General features: G+C 39.8%; 1 protein-coding gene across 1 annotated transcript; it reads right to left on the reverse strand.

Annotated features, from left to right (window-relative positions):
- Window positions 1-202: 202 nt before the first annotated feature.
- CNOT7 (CCR4-NOT transcription complex subunit 7) lies at window positions 203-22700 on the reverse strand. The gene is made up of 7 exons (XM_063155961.1): window positions 22617-22700; window positions 21845-22051; window positions 21399-21592; window positions 18366-18527; window positions 12596-12740; window positions 4647-4757; window positions 203-1906 (listed from the first exon to the last, which is right to left on the reverse strand). The coding sequence occupies exons 2-7, from the start codon at window positions 21959-21961 to the stop codon at window positions 1778-1780; spliced, it is 858 nt and encodes a 285-aa protein (XP_063012031.1). The 5' UTR covers window positions 21962-22051; window positions 22617-22700; the 3' UTR covers window positions 203-1777.
- Between the last annotated feature and the right edge of the window lie 250 nt (window positions 22701-22950).

Here is a 22950-nt window from a genome sequence, read left to right on the forward strand (position 1 = left end):
TTCCAACTCAGGACAGCAGGAATTAAATGACTGGAAACCCATGAACACAATTCTGCTCTGAATGTGAAATCAGTCAGGGAGCAGTGAGTTAGATTCCTCTATGTCAGCATGTAGAAAAGAACTATCATGCCTAACAAAACACAGCTGAACTGATCAAATAATCACATTGCAGGAAAAATTTTGCAACAAAACCACCAGTCTGTTGTTATGTAAGAAAACATTTCTTAGGCCTTTATTTACAAAAGCTTTAAAAACAAATACCCTCTGTTATGCAAATTACTTGTTTAAAAAGGACCGCCCAGTTACATCATCATAATTCAATGAGAAAAAGGAGTTTGCTTTTTTGCTTTTCAGTACAAGATAAAACAGAGTAATTGGCAAACATGTGGAGAATTTTCTGCCATTGATTTCCGTGTCAGGCACACGTACGCGCGCACACCACAGACACACAATGTCACGCATTCCCTCATTCCAGGCTACTCGTTAGCTATTCAATACCAAAAATCCTTCCTGCACAACTGCTCTGTACACATGCTATGCAGAGTTAAGAACATACTTTAGGGTCCTTGGAAACAATATATCTAAAATATATTGTAAGATATACTCAAAAATAAACTAGCATTACACTCCTCAGGTAACTTTATTAGCTGAAGTTATTTATATTTTGTTGTCTTACAACAAATATCTTTAACATCTGTCTTTGAAACAACTACAAAAAGGCATGATTTAATTGTCCTTCTAATTCAATAATTCAATTAAATAGTATTTTCAGATCTTTGGGGTTCGTCTTCAACTAAACTGACTTACAAAAATCATGAAATCAAGTACATAATAAATATGACTTCATAAAAAATATCTGAGGTGTACATTACTAGGATAAAAGCCACGAGGTTAATCAAGGGAAATGTGCCATTACAAGACTCCTACTTTTCCATTATCCTTCAACTCTCAGCTTAATGGCAAAAAGGCTAAAGTCATAGCTGTTCTTCTCCTGAAGGGTGTAAAGCTGTTTTTTCAAGCCTCTTTCCCCCATCACAGAGCAGTTTTAAAGCAGCAGGCCAACCAGCAGTTGACATGTGCAGTATGTGTTGGAAGATGACCAAACACTAGTAAAGTAAGAGCAATTACTATGATTTCAGTAGTTTGTTTTGCTTGAACAAACAGAGATTATGCAGCAAATAAGTCCCGTTGTGTGGGTTGAGATACCAAGAAAATACAGCTTGAAGCTGCTGAACTTGGCAGATGATTGTTTTCTAGCTGAGGGCAAAAGAAAAAACCAAAACAAACTTCAAATAAAACAGAGGATCTGAGTCAGAGTCGCTCTCTAAAGTGCAAATCTGATGGTCCACAATCTTGAATAGCTAAAACGCCTGCATACTAGAAAGAACAGACATGAAGGGGGAAGTTAGTTATAATCAGAGCCAATTAATTTAGAGAAGGGAGGGGAAAGACAAAAAACTGGAAGAACGATGTAGGCAAATTTACCAGAATATTCATTATGATTCAACTTTCCCCTTCTCTCTGCCACACTGATCCTATACATGCTTCTTTACAAATGGGCTTGTTAAGAGGCCAAAATGTAACCCAGAAAATTTTACGTATCAATATTAAGATCAAAATCTGTGATAGGAACAGTCAAGTTTAGTACATAGAAAGGCAGAAAAGAAAGTGTGCTGAGAAAGGGGGGAAAAAAGCCTTAATTGTCCAAGGGGTTCAACCAGAGATAAAACCTATATACAAGCATGTGGAGGTCAAAAAGACGGCCTTTCATTTCATGTCATGACTGTTTGTTGGCTTCTTCTTCATAAGCGTTTCCTGTGCCATTCTGTACATAAGATGACCCCGAACCAAGACCATATAAGTGGCCACAATATTTGGCATCGTCAATGTGATCTTCAAAGAACATCTAAAAAGTGAAGAGACATGAATTACTGCAAAAGAAAAGGTTCCGTTTCAACAGAACTGTAGAAAGGCTTTAAAATTACTTTCTTTTTAAATATCAAATCCCAAGGTGCAAAAGATGATAAAATTAGTATAATAAGACACTTAATCTCAACACATTATCACAATGTGCTATATGACACAATTATTTAAATCTGTCAAGAAATACAATCAATTTTCCTGTGCACCTCTCCCAATTAAATGGCCAAATGCAATGTTTTCACAATTTTGTATTATTAGTCATCACTCACATATCTGCAAGAGCAACAAAGACATTTCTCCATCTGATTTCTGTGGTGCTTCTTACAACAAGCATATGCTTAGCATCCATCATCAGTGCCCATTCCCTTACCTCCCCTCAGTGTGGAGTTTTCATCATACTCTGTCTTGGAATAGAGATATGCTGATTTGTATTATATAGGTTTGGGGGTGGGGAAGAAGAGCACAAAACCAGTTTAGAGAAATGCAGAAAGATGCATTTTCAGCTCCTCACAGAGGGAGACCTTATTTAATGAGGAAGAGCAAAATTTTGTACGAAGACTGCATTTACATATTACAGGTCTAAATTACAAATGGAACCTTTCAGTGGAAGACAAACTAAAGCCCATGATATTCCGATACTCTGCCTTTCAGGCAGGTTTTCAAATAGAAAATCACAAATTATCTTGTCAAAATAATAAGACACACATACACAAACATTTTTCACCCCAAAACCTTCACAGCAATCCTGGACACTCCAGTGGTTCCCATTCTGAGTCATCATCAATACCAGAAATCTAAGACAGGCACAAATATGCAGGGACAGAATGGATGCAATACACAATCTAAACATGCAGACCTGTATACACCACACAGGTCAAAACTTCTCCCTTCAAGCTTTGCTGTTAGCAGCACAGTCAGGATGGAAAATTCTGTACTGTAGTAATCAGAGACTTCAATTAAACTTTGCAGCCCCAGCAGTTCTTAGTGAAATAAAACAGGTAGGAAGAGCCCAAAATAACAACTCTACTCTTGCAGTACCATTATTTAAGTACTCCTGATGGAAAGAAAAGGATCAGTAACTTTTTTGGCTGGCACTCCAAGACCCAGCAAGCAAGTTGCAACTCTGTCACAGCAATTAGTAACAAAATTCTGTGCCTCAAAAAGCACTATAAAGTGAAGTCTTTTTACTCAGAAATACATTTTTAAACACTGAACTTTGCTAAAAAGCTTTAAAAATCTACATTAAATTTATTCTCCTATGCTTAGTATTCTTATTCAGAAATGCTGTATTTGCAAAGAGTATTTAAGTAATACTTAAATATTCATTATCAGTCCATGTCTGTTGGCTTAATTAAGCAAGTGTGTTGCACTAAAAAACCCTCAGAGATTTCTACTTCTGGTAAAAGCTTTTAGTAAATAAATTCAACCAGCTAGTTTGCCATTAACACAAACTGCATCTCATTAAAGAAACTATCATGGGTTTGGACATTTACTCTAGAAAACTAACTTGAAAGGCTGTATCTTAAGCATGATTATTATATGCTTCTCTTCGTTTGCTTTGGATCTTCAAATTCAAGAGTGAAGTTTTACAATATTAGGCAGACAGCAGGTAGCTGCACTGGCCTTGGATCATACAGAAATTTAATCCTTTTTATTGCATCTGCAGCCCATGACCTGTCTGACAACTGCAACAGGTCCAGCAGAAGCAGAACAGAGTGCTAGGATGAGCAAACCAGCCCAAACCATCATTCTTTATTATTCAGCTGCTGTGTCACTAATATTTGTAACAATCTCGTGGTCATTTTCTCCTTCATACAGAAGGCTGGATTGCAGAAGGTAGACTTCAGCATCTAGTACTTAACATGATTAAATGATGAGGTTTGATATTGCCATCTGTTTTGACATGGTAAATGACACGGAATTGCTGGAAGAATGCCATGTTCTGATGCACTGGCATTTGTTCAGTGCAACTGCTTTCCAGAAGAGGCCTGTTCAACATTTCATTGTTCTGCTAATGCAAAACATCATAATGTTTTCCTGTTGTATGCAGACAAGTAGCAAGGAAATGTGAAGCCTGTAAGACCTGACTGTCTTTGCTGTAACCTTGAATTAACTGACCTTCAGAACCTTAGTTAAACTGAGCTTCACTCAATGGCAAGGAGAAAGAAATGCATAGAAATTCTCCAAAGCAGACTGGAAGTCATTATTTAATATACCTCTAGCCTGAAAGTTTAGCTAGAAGTGGTTCATCAATACTCCTTCCCCACCTCTCAGCCTGCCACAAGCAGCAGTACACATCAGCTGGATGTTACACTGAGCAAAAGCTCTAAAAAAAAAATTTGAGTTGAGTGCAGTCACGCAAAAAGGAGTCTGGCTTCAGCAGTTCATAAATCACTACAGCAGTCACCTAAAAAAAGGCACCCTGCAAAACAGGTGAGGAAAAAATACCCCAAAACAAAACTTCAGAAAAAATCCAGAAGTCTGGATTCTAGGCTGGAATTGGGAAGAAATATTCACTCACAGCAGCAAAGCAAAGAGTCAGTAAGGCTAGTTCACACTTACTCAGGGAAAAATATAGGTGGTCTCATTTTTGTCAAGAAAAGATTGACCCCTGAAGCCCTTCAGAGACCTCCTTAAAATACCACACTTATCAGGATCAGCAATTCCATGTGACTATCACAACCCATTACTGTAATGGAAATAAAAACAGTATGTCCACCTACTTCTCTCATTTTGAAAAAGGCCATTCCTGTGAGTAAAGAATCGGATCCTGCCTGATGCTGTGGTCCTATCCTTTCCAGCTCTAACTGCTCAGCCACTTCTTGTAACCCACCCTGGAAAACAAAACATTTTTGTTAAATTAGAACACAAAACAGCTATATTTGGGAAAATATGTTACATAGGCCATACAACCTCGGGCATATTTCAATATCTGCACAGTAGCTCAAACAGACATTATACTAGATAAATGCATACAAGAAGAATCAAAGCTTCCCTATCAAACAGTATTAATATTCTGTCAGTATTGACTAAATGAAGCAGTATTTGCAACCAACAAAACTAGTACTCCTTATGTTCCAGCTTCTCCAGTAACCAGATGTCATTACTTAACAATTCCTTTACGGTGACTGTTGATACAATGCTTTAAAAGGACAGACTACAAGGCTGTAGAGAACACACCAAAACTGCAAATCTATCTTCTCTAAAAGGTAAAACTTCTCCAGTTTTGAAGGAAATTTTCTTTTCAATAAGCTTATGTGAAAAATTATCCCCTTAACTGCAAAGTGACTAAATAAACATCATTTTAGTGTCCTCTCCAAAACAGTAATCGCTTCTACGTCCAAGAGCAAAGCTGTCAAAATTTGGTTTAGTTTTACACAGATAACACTGATCAGCTGAAGGACAGACATGTAATACTGTAACTGCAATATTTTAATGCTGTGAGCACGTGATTGTACAAAGACTTGTTTTAATTCAGTAAGCTAAAATGCTACTGGCATAACTTAGGCACATGCACATTCTTAAAGATCTAGAGAGATTAAAAAGAAAAAAAAAGAAAGAACCCTTAGTGCTGCCATAAGCACCGAAAGGCAAAAATGTTGCACAAAGACAATGCTTTTAAACAAAGAATGCCTAGAGTTCACCTTCCCGTACACTCTTGACCTCTTTCACATACAGGAAGTGAAGCAATAAGAGGCAAAAGCATAACAGTCAAAATTAAAACTCATGGAGCTACAAAGGAGTCCAAACTGAAAATCAGATCAAACATTATGAAAATTCCCATGAATCTTATGGCAACATGTTTGGGTCCTGTTTTTTGTTTAAAAAGATGAAAGCTTCAATAATAACATTCCCAAATAACACCTACAAACTAACAAGAAAACCTAGTGCTGCTATTGCTAATTTTTGTCTGTCTTAGCAGCAGAAAAATACCTAACAATACCTGATCACTGCCTCCATCACACTATTCTGACCCAGAAGTGAGTCCTTTCCCCATGTCCAGAAAATTATGTGAGGTGTCAAAGAATAACCTCCATGTTAACAACCTCCATAACCCAGCCTGGCCACTGCAAAAATTCACCCTGTCCTGGCTGGAGCCACGATATTATCCATTTCATATTCTATACTATCTATGTCATGTCGAAATCTTGTAAGATCCAACAATACACATATACACACACACAAGTACAGCTTCCCTCTGAGATGTCTGTTAATTTAGTCCATTACTGTGGCTTTTATTTATCCTCGATGCCTTCCAGGGAAGGAGGGCTGGTGTGCTGCCAGCTCACTGCCAGCTGCATCAGGAGCTCAGGAGCTCCATTCTCGTTGGCCACAGTAGTTATGGCATCCAGAGGCAGTGGCATTCAGCAACCAGTATTATACAATTCAACATTACAAACTGTTCTTACCCGAAAATCAAATCCCCTTGAAGTACACATTACCATTTCCCCACCCCTTTGTAGGGAATGTGTACGCAGGTCTTTGAGTAAAAACAATCTCACAGATGGGTTTGCCTTTGCTTGAGGCAGGACTAATCCAAACTGACTTCCTTAACATGTTGCTCACATGCACAATGGGGATTTATCCCCTTCTGTGGTATGTGGAGGCTTTGATAGGGCAAGGTCAGCTCAGTTGGTGGAACCTCTAACAAAGGTGTTCACTGGTGTTAACATTTAAGGAGATGGCCTCTGCTTAATGTAGAACCCACTGTTACAAAGTTCTCCATCCATTCCTTTCAATGTTTTTAACAGTCCATTGTACCATCTAATTTTCCCAGAGGCTGGTGCATGACAGGGAGTATGATACACTCAGTTCATACCATGCTCTCTGGCCCAGGTGTTCATGAGGCTATTTTTGAGATCAGCACATGCACTTACTCCACACAACAGTGGCATGATGTGTGGAAGGGGCTTTCCTTCAAACACCCAGACCAGCACTGGTAGTTGGAGTGCCAAAAGGAGCTGTGCTTAGGTGCCAATTGCTTCTGAGGCAGCTCAAATCCTTCCATAAATACCACAATCTCTTCTTCAACTGGGGCATAGCAGGCCTCAGATCCTTTGCACCCCCAACTCCAGAACCCTGAGGTCAGCCTCAAGTCTCTCCAGGAAGCCTCTGACAGAGGCTTCAGGAGGGCCATTCGCCCCAGCAGCCATGAAGAGCTCATAACTCCACATCTTGCCACCAGACTGGCCCAAGGGCTACTGGATGAACAATCTCCCATCTGATTTGTTCAAAAGTTTGTTGTTGTTCAGGACCCCACTTTAAATCATTCTTTTCCTGGGTCACTTGATATACAGGACTTATAATTTGATTGTAATCTGAGATATGCATCCTCCAAAAACCCCCAACACCTAGGAAAGCCTGTGTTCCTTTCTTGCTGGTTGGTGGGAATCTAGCTGCTACATTGTTGACCACATCAACTGGAATCTAACAACATCCATCTTGCCATTTTCCTCCTAAAATCTGAATATCCTGGTAGATCCCTTGGCCTGAATTTGCTTTATGGCAAAACCAGCCTTCAGGACGATCTGGATTATTCTCTCCCCTTTCTCAAAAACCTCCTCTGCCATGTTGCCCCATACAACAACATCATCTATGTACTGCAAGTCTTCTGGAGCCTCCTCCTTTTCCACTGCGGTCTGGATCAGTCCATGGCAAATGATGGGGGCTTTGTTCCCACTACTGGGCCAGTTGGTCCCAGGTGTACTGGATGTTCCTCCAGGTGAAGGTAAACTGTGGCCTGCACTCTGCTGGCAAAGGAATGGGAAAAAATGCATTAGCACTATCAGTGGTGGTACCACTTTGCTGCCTTGGACTCCAGCTCATACTGAAGTTCCAGCATATCCGGTATAGTGACACATAGTGTTGGTGTGACTTCATTCAGACCATGGCAGTCCACTGTCAATGGGCCATAATAGGATTTTTAAAGGGTGAGCACGTCTTGCTGACCACTCCCTGGCTCTCCAGTTCAGGAATCATCTCATGGATGGAGGTCATGGAGTACCTGGTCAGTGCAGTTTTGTTGACAGTGCATTGCTGTGGTAGAGATTGGTACCTGCTGTTCTTTGACCCTCAGCAGTCCCAAAGCAGAAGGGTCCTCTGAGAAAGGAGACAAGTTATTCAGCTGTCTAATTTCCTCTGTCTCCACTGTAGTTATCCCAAAAGCCCAATGATGCCATTCTGGGTCCTGCAGTAATCTATGTCAAGGATACACAGAGTCTCTGTATGCCTCAATAGCGGAGACTCTGGTCCATACTGGTGGGGCATGGGACATCTCTCCAGTTTTCTCGAGTCTTTTGAATCTGTCTGGACAGTCTTTCGACACCAAGGAGCAGGCTGGTAAGGAGGAAAAGAGATGATCTTCCTATTACTGGAGTCTGTCACCTGATGGACTGCTTTTTCTCATCCTTTCATTGACATCAATGCCAAGGAGCTGGTGAATGACAATGGTGTGCTCCATACAAACTTCTGCCACATGGATTGCGTACAATGGACCTTATCTGGATCTACAGGAGACTTCCTGTTATTTGAATCCTTACGTGATATATATCACCTCCAGCACAACTAATTCTCTCAGGTGTCTTTCTCCATGCGTTGCATCTGCTTGGGCACACCACTGGATCATCCATGAGAGAATAGCCTTTGTTCACACTTGACAGGAGTCACCTGAGGGTGAGAGTTTCTGTCCTCTTCCTGAATCCCCATGAGGATGCCAGTTTCATATTGTGTGCCATGATATTTCAGCATTTCAGCCAGCTCATCCAGGGCTTTCATGACTGGTGGCTGGAATCTTTTCACTTAGCTCACATAGAGATAGGAATTGAGTGATTATCTCTGGTCCTGCCTCTTCCTCCTTTGGTGAGAGCTCTACTTCCTCTTTATCCCTGACTATGCAAAGTGATTTGGTCCTGGGATTTCTTCTTCTGTGTAGGTATGACTGTTACTGGCATGAGTTATTCTTCCAGTTCGGCTGCAGTTTGAGTGGTCACACCACCTGTTGATCTGCTTTCTTCCTCTTCCCCTCAGGGTTCTGTCCAGCACTGGACTGTGTCCAGTAAAGAGTAGCCAGGGCCCAGCACACTTCAGTAAGTTGATTCTTTATGGAGCTGCCACAGCATTCTTGCAAATATTCTGTCACTTTATCAAGGTCCTGTAGTGATACTCTCAAAACATTGGAGGAGAGAATTTTCCCCAACAATGGTCCATTTTATCCCACATTCCATGCTACTCATGACTATCTTCCCTCAGACAGATTAACCTTCCTAGAAATCTTTGTCCTGATTCTAGACACAGTGTTGACTGTACTGACTCAAAACATGGTATAGACCATGTAGACTGAGACACAGCTGACACAGGAGCAAGAACATGTTTTCCTTAACATCAAAAGGAAATTAAAAATTCTCAAAAGGTATTCTAACAGGCCTGAAGGAGAAAAGGGTACTGAAAAGCTGGGGAAAGCTATCCTCCTGTGTTCTCTCCACAGACTAGGTATGATTAGGAATGGACTCCCAGAGGTAGCGCCCAAAGTAAGGGTAGGAGAGTAGCACTGAATATCCCAAATGATCCTCATTGCCCTTGATGTTATCATGTTATAAACATGATTCCAGTTCATACAATCAACATACATCAACAAAGCAATCCTGATCTGAAAAAGAGCACCCTCATGGGCACATAGTATATCTACAGAAACATATACAGGCATAGGTAACACACTCACACAAACAGACCAAGCAACATTGAAACCACTGGCTCTGAATCTAATGGGACAAATGCTCAGATGGAATTTGTTTCCAATCCACTCTGATCAGATCTCATTCCTTCATGCCCCACACTGCGTGCCAAGTAAGGCTGTCATGGTTTAGGAACAGTATTCTGCAAGTTAGTGTTTCCACTAAAACCACTTCAAACTACACTCACTCACTCCTATCCCCACCCTTTCCTGTGGCAGACTGGAGAGGAGAACTGGAGGCACAAAAAGTGAAGATCACAGGTTGAGATGTGAGCCATTTACTAGAAAACAGCAGTGACATAAGAAATCAAACAGAAATAGCAACAATATTAATGACAGAGTGGGCAAGAAGAGAAACATTGCTCACCAACAGAAACACGAACAGAAACATAATGATTGGTCCCTCCACCACACTACCCTGACCTGGAAGCAAGCCCTTCCCCCATGCCCAGAAAATGATGTGAGGTGTCACAGAATAACTTCCATGTCCTAGCCATGCCCCATCCTGGGGGCAAAAATCCACCCTGTCCTGAATGGAACCAGAACAAAAAATTATGAGTCTACTCAGATTCTCTTTCAGAATTCTGCACTCCACATAGGTATGCTTCACTCTTGGGAAAGGACAAATTCTTCCCAAATTTTCAGAGTGTCAAACTTCCAAGAAAAAGGCCACAAAATAATTTACATAATCACACCACCATGGTCAACAGCAAATCTACATCAAATTCTCATTTCACGACACAGTCACAGATCTCATTGTTCTGTACAAAACCCTGAATTAATAGCAAGTTTCCAACAAGGTCTACCAATTTAAATTACTTAGGATTGCCACTACTATCAAAAGGTTTGTAATTGTCTACATAAAAAGCCTTTTAGACTGTAAGCAAGACTTTAACTTCTAATACAAGTCAACTCTCAATCTGCATGCCAAGTCATAATAACAGACTGTAAATTCACAGAGTACTTAACTCCACAAAAAAAGCATCAAACAGATTTCCAGTTCTGAAGCCTATTTCTCTTTCCAACGCCACGAATCTTTTTTGAGTGTGTGGGGGCAGAGAGTGGGGACCTACAGTAGATCAGTGACATACAAAAAATAACTTAGACAAGTCAATAAAAGACAACTGCACAGCTGTTCAATTCACTGCAATTTAATAATGATCAAAGGTGACACACATTAGGAGACAGCACATGCATTTTCAGAGTTACAACACTAAATGTTTAGTGATTTGTTTCAGGTAGCTTCTCTGAGTACAGTTCAAGTCCACCATCATTTCATCACTGGTAAATTTGGAGGGGTAAGATAGTCTATTTCCCTTCCCCTGCTGTCACTATCAGTCTGCAGATTAGGTGAGTGGATCAAAATTTACTGCAGGAAAGCTGACCTACATATTCAGCTCTGAAAAAAAAAATCACCCTTGTTCTTATGGTTTGCCAAAATAAGACCTGTGGAGGTTTTTCTCGTCTTCTAAAAAAATCTTAGTGTCTCTAAACAATGCAGGTTACACACAACTATGCTTTAATTATGCCAGAAACCACAATACCCTCTTTCCCAAGCCCACTGGGAATGACACCTCTGAATGGTGACATGGAACATCAATTTGTCACCTTTTCTATGTCACTAAATTTGGAATATACATTCTGTTCTTGCAAAGTGTGTCACCAGATAGGCACCAGATGCTCTGCTTTGCTTCACTGGGAGTGTGAAAGTGAAGACTTTGTAGGGTGAGTTGCCCCCACCCCTCATTTAAGACTCCTGAAATTTAGGAGCATTTAATTTTTACTCCTGGCCTCTTTGGAGAAAAAGTGTTATAAGATGTTCCCTAATACACAGCCATTTGCCCAGATGATTATACCAGTAACAACTGCATAAGAACACAAGTAAGTATACTTTTCTTACTAACTGGAAGGGTGATCTACATTTTCAACATTAATTTGATTAACAAAGGATTCACACAATTTACTTTCCACAAAACTAGGCTACTATTCCAAGTGCCCCACTGTTAGTTCATCTCAGAAAGAAACACAAGGCTATAAACAGCACACAGATCAGTAATTCAGCACAATGAACTGGCAAGCCATTCCTTAGTTAGGATTTGATGTGATGTGTTCTCTTCTTACTGCAGGTTTTCATTAAGAAATCCTAGAGAATTAAATTACTTTCCATAAAAGCAACAAATCATCAATTGCCTCAGATGAGTGAAGCAGCTCACTCCAGCAGCAGCCCAGACTCTTAACAGCTCCTTGGCAAGTAAAGCTGTTAACAGTGCCTTTAGTATCTTTCTTTCACTTGCTGTCTTCCCCATTCACACACTTAGCTCCAGTTCCCACTCATTCTCCAGTCCAACAAGGTATCCAAATTTTATGCCTGACAGAGTACGCCAATTAGCCCCCCTGGCCTGACATGAGACACTAGTTTCTAGTTCTTTTTTTTTTCCTAGAAGTCACATGTTGTCCCTGAACATATGTTGTTGTTTATCTTTGCTTATTGGCTTATTGGGCCATCTGAAACATTTTTCACTTCATTTCTCTTCCCAAGACAATTCCACATCATCTTCTTGAAATTACCTCAGCCTAGATGACTGCAGTTCTTTAGTGGACTGCACATTGAGGAAATAAGAGTATATGAGACCCATCGATTCTTATGGCTAAGGAAATGAAGAATTAATTCCAAACATGGGTTTATCATCTATCAACAAAGTATTGTAAATACAGTTTCAACTTGGTATTTTTAACTGGTAAGCGGTTACAAAAATTGATTTTGTGCTCTTGCCGGCTTCTCACAACACCTTTAATATTACATATATAAAGCTTGAGACAACAATGCTTAATATGCATCATAAAAGTAAAAGCAGAGAATAAAAATAGAGAAAGTGTTTTTAAGCATGACATACTCTGTCTCCAAATGCAAAATTTGTTCCAAACCATTAGCAGATTACTTACCTTCAGATTTTTGCAACTCTTCATAAGATATTTCACATCATAGATGACAGGGAAAAACAATCGCAGTATCTCAAAGAAGTCCAGCTCTTCCTCAGGTAAATTGGAGTTTGTCAGGATCTTGATTAGATAGCCAAAGTCATACCCACTGCAAATTAATACCAAAAACAATATAAGTAAATGACTTAGAAGCATCCTTCTCACTTCAAGATTTCACATCACTTTGACAGGAAAAACAACAACCTTCAGGACTTCACTGCACATTGACAGGATATTCTGCTTAAATCCAATGCAATAAAGACTAACTTCTATGAAAAAAACAAAACTTCAATATAAACAGCCCCATTGCAGATTCCATAGAAAACAATTTAGTCTGAAAGAGGCCAAGTGAAGATGCAAAAAGATCTGCCTACAGTAGTTTCTCTAAATCCCAAAATAAGGTAGGGCTGCTGGGTCTTCATCTGATAACAAGGACTTTTACCATAAAGACTCCTAAGCTGATTTCTTTCACATAGACTGGAGTTTCTCACTCCAAATTGAGACAGACAGACACTTCTACAGTTCTTGAAATCCAAAAGATTAATGAGTTTCCAGAGCCAGTGCATGTTTATGCCTGGAGGCAAGTCTAACCCTCAGCAACAAAGAAGAGGAATTGTCTTTCAACTTTTCCAATTAAATCAGCACACAGACAACTACAAAGTTTAATAGCTTGTAGACTATTACTCTTTCTGGAGGCAATGACAGAGTAAGCTGGAAAAATTTTTGTGTGTACATGTAAGTCTGCAGGAAGCAGAAAAGTAACTAAGCAGTGCTTATTTGTTAGAAGAAACGGTGGTGTTGTAGTGTGCACATGGTAGAGAGAAGAGTTTGGGAAGGCTTCCTCCCCCATAGTGTGACTGAATAAAGAGGACATAGGAAGGAGGTGTGGCAGTAACGGGGCAAACACGTACTTTTACAAATAGTTATGAGAGGAAACAGGAGGGTTAAGTAGAGGAAAGACAGATATGGGGTATTAAAGCAACCCTGACTCCATAACAAAAAGCAGTGATGACGAGTTATGCTTTTTCTTAGGAGGGCAGCAATTACAAACCAGATTATTGATGACCTGACCATGAAACTCACCTGTTCTGATCCCTTGTACTTGCAGGACTGCTAATGCATGAAACAAAATGGAAGAGCGATTTCCTTCTCTTCCATGTTTGCATTGAACCAGATCAGCTCCTAGATTTTACTGACATACAATTTTAAATATGCCTGTACTAACAAAGAAGATGAAAACACACCACAGGGCTGTCTCTACTGAAGGCTTTGTCAGTTTTGCTATTTAAGGAATCTTAGCATAGGGTGAGGGACGATTCAAGTGAGCAGGTGGCCACCACAGACTCCAAATTTCCAGTTTAAGACTTTGTGTTCATTCCTGATTATACAAGGGTCATACTCAAAACCAAGAATTTTTCGATTTGGTAAATACTGGCCAGGATCTTTAACTGTGAAATAAGCAATAGAAAAGACAAATCAGTTAAGAGCACTGATCCTGCAGATATTTAGGAGCCACCAAAAGCAGTGACATCTGCAGGCTCAAAGCTTCAGCTTGCACACTCAATGTAAATAAGTTTAATTTTGAACCATTTTTATACAATAAGATTATCTGACATCTTTATACTATGAGTTTCAAGACAGAGGGTAGAAAAACCTTCAACATACTGGGGGTATATGGATTGTTTGCTACAAGTCCATCAATACAAGATATAAAATACCTATAGATTATTGCAGCTCTCCCATGGGAGTTTCCAGTGCTCTAAGGAGAAATTTTATGTTGAACAAATCCTGCACTGCCTCTGGTACTTTGAAGCTGGGCTGGCCACCCTCCATCTCAACAGCAACAGACACTGGCCAGGGAGCAAAGGAGCCAAAGATAAAGAAGGATTTCAGTTGGCTCTTACGAAGTAAAAACTGTAGTAAACTTGGCAAAACAGTAGCTTGGAAGTCTAATTTTATTAGATCATTTGAAGAGGGAGGGAAGTGGTGGGAAAGTCCATACCAGCATAAAGCCCTCTAAAGAAGAAAAGAAAAAGTCACACTAACAAAAAAGGCAGATCAAAAAGATGCAAAAAAACACTGTTCAGGATTATGGAGACTTACTCCTTCAGATTCTACAGTTTATTAACTCAATGAATTCCTTGATTATCCTCAAGGTTCAAATATAACAAGCCATATTAAAGTGAAAGAAACCATATTTGTGCTACTCCTCTTCAAAAAAAGTTTGACTTGTCTTCAAAAAAAAGTGTATTAATGAAATAATGGAAAACAGATGCCCTCAAACACTTCTAATTTCTTTAAAGTAGGAAATACTTAAAGAAAAGTCAACATTCCTTTACTATTCATATTCATATTGAAACAGAGCAGACTATTAAAAATAGCAATTTTGATTGAGAATTCCACATTTTTTTCACTTAGAGATTGTAGCAGATCCAAGCTTACAGACATAAAAACTGTCACTCCAATTTAAGACTAAGATAGATCCATTAAAACAAATTTTAAGTGGCCACTGCTGAATGCTAAGAGAAGGCTAAGTAAGTCCATGGTGAGCAATTATGTAATTATGTGCTCATTAAAGAAGTTTTCTTCTAATCCTGTAACAGTGACTAGTGGTTGGTTTACACCCTGAAGCACACAGACTTCCTTGCCTGAAAAACCTTGCACCATTTCTAATGCAATCACCTGAAATTGCTTAGCACAGCAAGCCACAATCTGTGGAGCTATACAACACAAGCACTCACTGTTACAGACATTTGTTTTGTTTTTTTCACTGAACATGGACATCTCTAGGCAAAAAGACAAGAGTAGACATCAAACATGCCTCTATTTCTTTTCCTTACTATCAAGATAGAATCCAGATAGTCAATGAATTCTGCTCAATCACCAAACCTCTGAAATAAATCAAACTGTGCAAGAGCTGAGAAAGCTTTAGTTCATTTTATGACACTAACAGAAATGAGCCAACAGATTAAATTTTACTAAAATCAGTTAGACACAAACGATTATTGAAACACATTAGCTTGGAACTTTGCAATATCCCAAGAACATCTAGTTTTTGTTTTCCAAAAAGCATGTTTCCACTGACCCTCCAAAGGTAGACAAAGGAGGTTGCACAGAAGTGGACACTCAAAGCTTGAGCAGACAGTTGAACATCCACAAAATCAGCATTTGAGCTGTTCCTTCCTAACTTGCTAGACTGTCAAGCACTCCCAGCTCTCTTGACTGCGATAAAAAAAAATCACAAATTCAGGGCTTCCTCCTTCTCTCTCATTAACTCAAACACATTTTAACACGCACACACACAAGATTTGATGGAAGTCCTCTATGAAGTTGCAATACATAAGAATTGGTGACAGTGCAAATATTTCTTCACTCATATCTGACAGAACTGCATATCCAGAGATTTGCCAACATGTCAGGATGCCAAGGCAGCTACATCAAATGTGGAGATAAAAAGCACACAAAGAGAACTATTTGAGAAGTGAAGAGCTTGCAAATGAACTGCATAAAAATTCAAGGAAATCAAAGACTAGAAAATGAAAACCAAATCATATCTTCATACTCTGAGGAAGGAGTAATTCAATTCTCCCACTTTGGGACTCAAATTTTAAGAGTTAGTAGTACTTTAAGCATTTTAAGGTAACAGAGGCAATAGGAGAGTCAGCAACTACCAAGCACAGCTTTATCAGTTGTTAAAGAACTACTGCATGGAGAGCCTCAATGGAACAAATTTTCAACTGAGCATCCTGCTGTGTCAGTTTCCACTGATAGAACATAATCACAATCAAAGATGTATTTAGAAATAACTGTTCACTATTCTTTGTGGCACATTTTATATGACCCATGCTCATTTACAGCTTTACATAATTTTGGTTTCCTCAGAACTTAACTTACTCCAAGGTTTTGTGCTCAAAATAGTAACAGCAAGGTCTAAAAAAGCACAAAAGCTTTAAACACTCTAATAATCAGTGTCTGACAAACATATGCTGAACAACTGTCTTAAGAGGATTTCTAAAGACACTTTCAGTGAAATCCACAACAGAAGCTCATTTTAGCACAGATGAAACTGGACTTCTATTAATAAAGCCATTTCAAAAACCCTTCATAAGCTGCACCAGTAAGAAATGGCATTATTGCACATGGCTTGCACTACACTTTGACCAGCCCATTAGTCAGGAATTACACACACTAAATATAATGATGCTCGAGAAAGAATTCCTAGAGTAGAAATTGCTCAGGTATGCCTTATACCAGGCCCTTAGTCACCAGGCAATATTGGAAAATCACCAGACTGAGGCTGAAGCTGCTCCTATGTGACATCCTCTGCTGAGGCACCGTTACATGCATAACCTGCCTCCACTTCTCTTGAACCATCCCAGTCATATTACTGTAGTCAAGTGTAAATCATAAATATACACATAACAGCCCATAATACTGTGCTTAGGAAGTTGAAAAAAACTCTAATTTGGCTTTTGTAGTTATTTTGATCCAATTTAAAGCATTCTTGTTCCAGTATTCTTCCCCAGGCTGCTACTCTAGAAACAAGATAACAAGAGTAAGATTATTTTAGAGTCCTACCGTGAGTTGAAACAGCTGTTAAGTGAAAGATGGAAGTGACAACTGCGCTCAGAGGATCCTTCTTTATTTAACTGTCTTTTCTTTTAAACCTCTCTGCTTTGGAAACTCAGCCTAGCACTTCTTTGTACAAAACAAATCAAAACCACGACTTCTGCAAAAATGTTACATGCACCCTTCTACTACTGTTACACATTTCTTGCCAAAATAATTCTTATTTTCAAGTTTGTTTATTGCATAAATACTTCTCTAATTCCATGTGACTTTGTCTTTTCCAACTATTAATACTTATGGACAAAGAATTTTTTATTCTAATTTCATCATTTACATATCATCAATCAACACAACATGAGATACAAATTTTAGCTGAGACTGGTTTGCTTACAATCTTGTTCATTTCCTTTACCTTGCTGACTTCCTTAGAAGCCAGCATTTAAGACACCAACTCAAGGGCATTACATAGCAATAAGCCTTTAAAGACACTGTTGCTTGCAAAAATTCTGGCATGCAGTTAGCTAAACAACTACTGTGTATGTTTTTAAAGTGTTAAATCCTATTAACACTCAAAGATCTTTTGTATTATGACAGACTCATAGAGATTTCGCATTTGCATTTCTATTTCTACTTGAGAGATGATGGAATAAGTAGTAAAATAGATACATAAAACTGAGGAAGGATCTCCTTCCAAGCTGAGTAATTTCATCTGCTCAGATTAGCGAGAGATTTACAACAAATTTAAGAGTGCCATATAGAACTCTTTACTGATAATCCTCTTCTATAAACAGACAACATTTCCCCAAGGATTGCTCAGAAATAGTTTGCTTTTAGTAATGTTTCTGTTATTACTTGCACGTGTACAGCTCCACCTGCTGGTTTAGCAGTTTTGTGTTTATCAGCTTCACGGTTTTCTGGTTACTGCATAAATACCCAAGCTAAAAACACCAGTACAACCCCTGTATTCTTCAACACCAGTACCCCTCTATTCTTCTAATACAAAATGGTGTTAGAGGTACTACAGTAGAACTATTTCCTCAGTCTTACCGACCAAGATATGGGCTACATGCACAGCATTTAAACTCAAGGGATGTGAAATCCAAGTTCTAGAACTCAAACACCCATGAGATGTTGTAATCTCAAACACTTCACATGCAGAATTTACCTGTGAAAGGAAAGCCACTTGACTCCTTCACACAATACAACTCCTGACGTCATGAGCAGTTCTGCAAAGTACTGTGTCTCAATTCCTTCTTCTTCGTGCTTTTTAAACTGGATACCAGATGTTGTCAACAGTTCGATAGAGTCCTGAGCATACATATCTTCTCTAAAAAGAGAGGAAAAGTAAATTTCCAAAATCTACACGTCTCAATGAGGTAACATTTCTTTTTTGCTATTCATTCCACAGACTAGGAACAATTTAATTTCCTTCTAGGTTAATTACAAAACCAACCATTTTTCAAAGTTCTTTTTAACCTTCATTATCATTTTACCATTCCCAGCCCCTCCACTCTTACCATATTCATAAAAAAAATTAGTTCCTGCTCCTTTTCCAGTTACCTATAACCACCCTTTTGCAAGTCTATAGATGAAAGTGCATCTGTAGAACTTATCTGGTAAAATATCTGTATAAATCACTTGAATTGTGACAAATTAAATGTAACAGTTGAAGGAGTAACACATTACATTGCAGAAATATGAGAAATACAATCCAGATCCCAGTACTGAATTAGTTCTGTAGAAAATATTTCTCAGAAGTTTTTTGTGATTTAAGCTTATGTAAATATTTAGACATGTGTTCATAAGAACTTTTTTCAGTAAAACTGGAAATGGAGTACTTGCTCCATTTAGCAAAACCTTAGAATTCAGAGATCCTAACTTTTTCTGTCTAAATTCTTTCTTTCTAAACAATCTGTTTTAACTTTAAAAGCCTATTTTGGACCTAAAATTTAAGAGGATGAAATAACAGTTCCTCTATCTTTTTTTGACCCCTCCTACCTCTGTGTTTATTCCCTTTAACACCCCCTTTTTTTTTGGCAATGTTTTAAGAATCTCATGCTGAAATTCATGCTTTTGAGCTTATTTTCTCCCTTAAGTTTTATCTGTATCATCATTACAAAAACATGGAATGATTAAATGAAGAAAAAAAAAAGTAAGCATGTAAGTACTTAGAGAATGAAGTTCATTTTACTGTCTGTAACATACTACTCCACAAAGTCTCTTCAGTGTACAGTTTCAAATTTTAATAAAAAACACAAAAACACAAGAAAACCTAGACAAGAAAACCAATATATCAAGCTTGACTATTAGATTCAGTCACAGATCTGTATTCCTTATTCCTAAGAGCAAGTCATCATTCTTTAGAACAGAGACATATATCCTCAAGATGTGTTACATCTTTTTTCCTCACTCCCACACAGCTGCTCTTTGGTTCTCCAGCTTTGAGGCATCAGCTTCTCAACACCTGTCTGTATCCATAGCACATTAAAGAACCCATCCCAAACAAGGGCACCATTTAACAAAAAGGGGGTTTCATTCTAGTTGTGCTCTGTACTAAGCAGGTGCAGAGCATGATTAGAGAAATATTTATGCTCTTTAGAAGCACACTAAAACAAGACCTGGCTGGAACCACACACACAAAAATTTACCTTCTAAGAACAACAAACAGCTGTTCTGCTTTAGGAGGAGAACATTTGGCACGGTGCCATTTCCCAAAAGGATGTTTATAAACAGACAAAAAAAGGTTGTCCATCCATGTATAAAAAAATATATATATATATATATATATATATATATATATGAATTTCTCATGCAGTACTAACCAAGTTTCTATTTTTCAATACCCCCCACCATCAACTAGCAACAAGGTAATTTGGTGATTACCTGTATCTTGCCTTACTGAACTGTCTTATCTCTGCAGCATCTGGCACAAATAGATGGAAAGCTACTTTTGGTTTCAGTTGTTTGAGGTTAAGTAGACCTTTGAAGCTCAGAAAATAAATGAAGTGCAGCATAGGCCCTTCTTCATAGATCACCAGTCTGGAAGTTATTAATTCCTTTTTCTCCCATAATTAGTAGGATTAGTATATTTTTCTATTTAAGAAAATGGGTAACTCTCATCCAGCATTTATATGGCCAGCTAAGTTCAGAGATACCAAAACATTAAATCTGTGCTTACTTTTCCTTCAAGAGACAATTCACACAAGACTAAACAGAGCATGTCATTGCTCAGATCAAACTGATGTGTGACAATCCACACCACTGCCTGTTTAAAAGAGCACAGAGATCAAGAGAGGCAGCAGAGGTTTTCCTCCTAAGAACTCCAACTACTTTGAAAACAAGTCTTTTCACTCACAGAAAAAATCAAAGGCCTGTTCTCTAAAACCTTCTTTGTAGGCTGTGAGTTTAACTCATGTATAAAAAGTTGTCCAGTTGTAACTTGTAACACAACTGCCAAAAACCCCAGGGCTTAAACGTGTGAGAAGTGTTAGTACTGATATTCAATTCAGTAGATAATCACCATATGAGAATCTATCACACCAATTTTGCTTACTTCCAAAAAACAAAACCAAGATACTAGTAACTTTGTTGACCAGCTAAAGATATAATTGGAGCACCAGATAAGCTTTTGATCCCCCTGAAAAAGTGAGGTTTATGCTTAAAATTTTTATCACTGATAAAAATCACATTTTGAAATAAAGTCCATGGTATTATTCCAATACAGTAAAAGTCAGCATGCTTTTTAACCAAAAAAATAGACAAAATAATTCAGAATGCTAGTATCTGACATACTTTTTTAGTCACTTTAATTATTTTTTTTTCCAAGTGTTGTTATTTTCCATTTAAAGTATGTAAAGAAACACTATGTGATTTCTATAACAAGTAGTAAGAGTTAAACTAAGGCAGAAGTACTCTGAAATGCTAAACGTGAAAACAGAGCTAACTCTTGGAGAAAGTATAAAATGCCTTCCATATTTTTTTTTTAAACTGCTTAGCATTTTTGACCAAATTACCAACAGTAAGACAGACTGCACAGAAATGAGGGAAGAAATCATGTTTGGCTGACAGAAGTTTTCTTTACAGGAGTATTTATGGTATTCCAGTACTACCATCAGATAGATAATGAAGTTGCTACAGTATTTATACATTTTCAGTAAGTCAGAAACATATGTTTAGCAGCACAGAACTGAATACTTACGTTAAGTTAAATTTAAAATTAAATTGCCAAGTTGAAGTTCCTGGAGGGTATTCTCCTTGCTCATTCATAAATGTCAGTCCTAGTTGAATTATTTTTAGCAAGTCGACATTGCAGCGTAAGAGTTGGTACTGATAGTCTGCGTTGCTTCTGAATTCTCCAATAGGCCTTGCAACTACTCCTGGAAATTCTGTGTCCTGCAAGAGCAGAATTTAAACTTGAACACACAACAACCATATAGATCTAACCATATCATAGCTGAAGAGTACTGTGTGTAAAATTAACTTTTAAAAAGATAAAAGATTAGGATCCAGATGTTCATGCAGCACTAATTCAACATTAAGACTTCCTTAGGCTTTCGATTTAAAAGGATGAGCACATTTACTGACCCCAGCTGAAGTCACGATTTCTGCAGTAATTTGCTAGACAGACACCAAGCACCCACTTACCATAGCTACATAGTTATACTTCCGTATAACTTGACGAATTTTCTTCATCTCTTCATCCAAGTTACAAGCCCAAACTTCACAGATTCTTTGGCTATGATCTACGGTAGCTGCTGGCATAGTGGGGGGCTTTAGAGACCATACATCAAATGTTACACTTGACCGAGGATTGGTTTCATAAAGAGGACTTCAACTGTTTATTTTTTTAGCCTAAGAGACAAACAAAGCAAAGCATCAAAGTGTAAGGTTTTACTCTCGGTTTATCTGAAGAAAAAAAAAAGGCTTAAGCACCACATCCACACTTTATCCTCGCAGTTTCACAAAAGCAGGACAACATAGCCACAGGAATTTCGGCTCCGCGAGCTCAGATTACCATCAGAAACCAAAGCCCTGCGGTTTCGTTAGCGACTGTTTCCCGCACAAGGGCGGCAAGGCGCACTAGTGACACGGACACCGGAGACACCGGCTCCCCGGGCGCTCCCGCCCCGCGGCTCGGCAGGCGGGCTCCTGCGGACCCCCGGGCTGCGTGCAGCAGGGAACGGAGCGGCAGAGCAGAGTCACGGCAGCCCCGGGGTGCCGCGGGGGCCTCCCGAGGCGGGAGCGGCTCCCAAGGGCCGCGCTAACCCAGCGAGGGGCGCGCGAAGACCGGCACACGGCCGGCCGGGTTCCCGCGCGCGTGAAAGGCCCCGGGAGCGCCCGGAGGAGCCGCGGAGCGCGGGGGTCCCGCGGGGCCCCGCTGTCCCCGCCCGGTGCCCGCGGCGCCGCCCCCGCTCACCCCTGGCGCTCCGGCCGGGCCGCGCCGGGTCTGGGAGGCCCCGCGCGGCCCCCGCGAGCCGCAGGAAGCGCTGCTGCCCCCGGCGCCGCCGCCGCGCGCACAAAGCCATTACATCATCGCCGCGCGCCGCGGCCTTTCCCCCCTCCCCTCTGGCCAATCGCCGGCCGCGCCGCCGCTCCCCTCCCGCCCCGCCCCTCCGCCGCTCGGGTCGCGGCGCGCGGCGCTGACGCGGCCCCGCCGGCGGCGGCTCCGGGGCGGGGCAGGGGCGGCGGGGCCGCCGTCGCGCGCAGGCGCGCGCGGGCGCTCGGTGAGGTGCGCGCGGTGCCGCGGGTGC

The sequence above is a fragment of the Melospiza melodia genome, chromosome 5, assembly GCF_035770615.1.
Source record: "Melospiza melodia melodia isolate bMelMel2 chromosome 5, bMelMel2.pri, whole genome shotgun sequence".
Taxonomy (NCBI): domain Eukaryota; kingdom Metazoa; phylum Chordata; class Aves; order Passeriformes; family Passerellidae; genus Melospiza; species Melospiza melodia.

What these genes read in the sequence shown, in the direction of transcription:
- CNOT7 (XM_063155961.1), bottom strand. Translation starts at nt 21,961, where the DNA reads ATGCCAGCAGCTACCGTAGATCATAGCCAAAGAATCTGTGAAGTTTGG. An exon ending in AGAGTTGCAAAAATCTGAAG is followed by an intron (nt 4,758 to 12,595) that starts GTAAGTAATCTG and finishes TTTGTTTTCCAG; the next exon opens with GGTGGGTTACAAGAAGTGGC. An exon ending in CCTTTTTCAAAATGAGAGAA is followed by an intron (nt 1,907 to 4,646) that starts GTAGGTGGACAT and finishes TTCACTTTTTAG; the next exon opens with ATGTTCTTTGAAGATCACAT.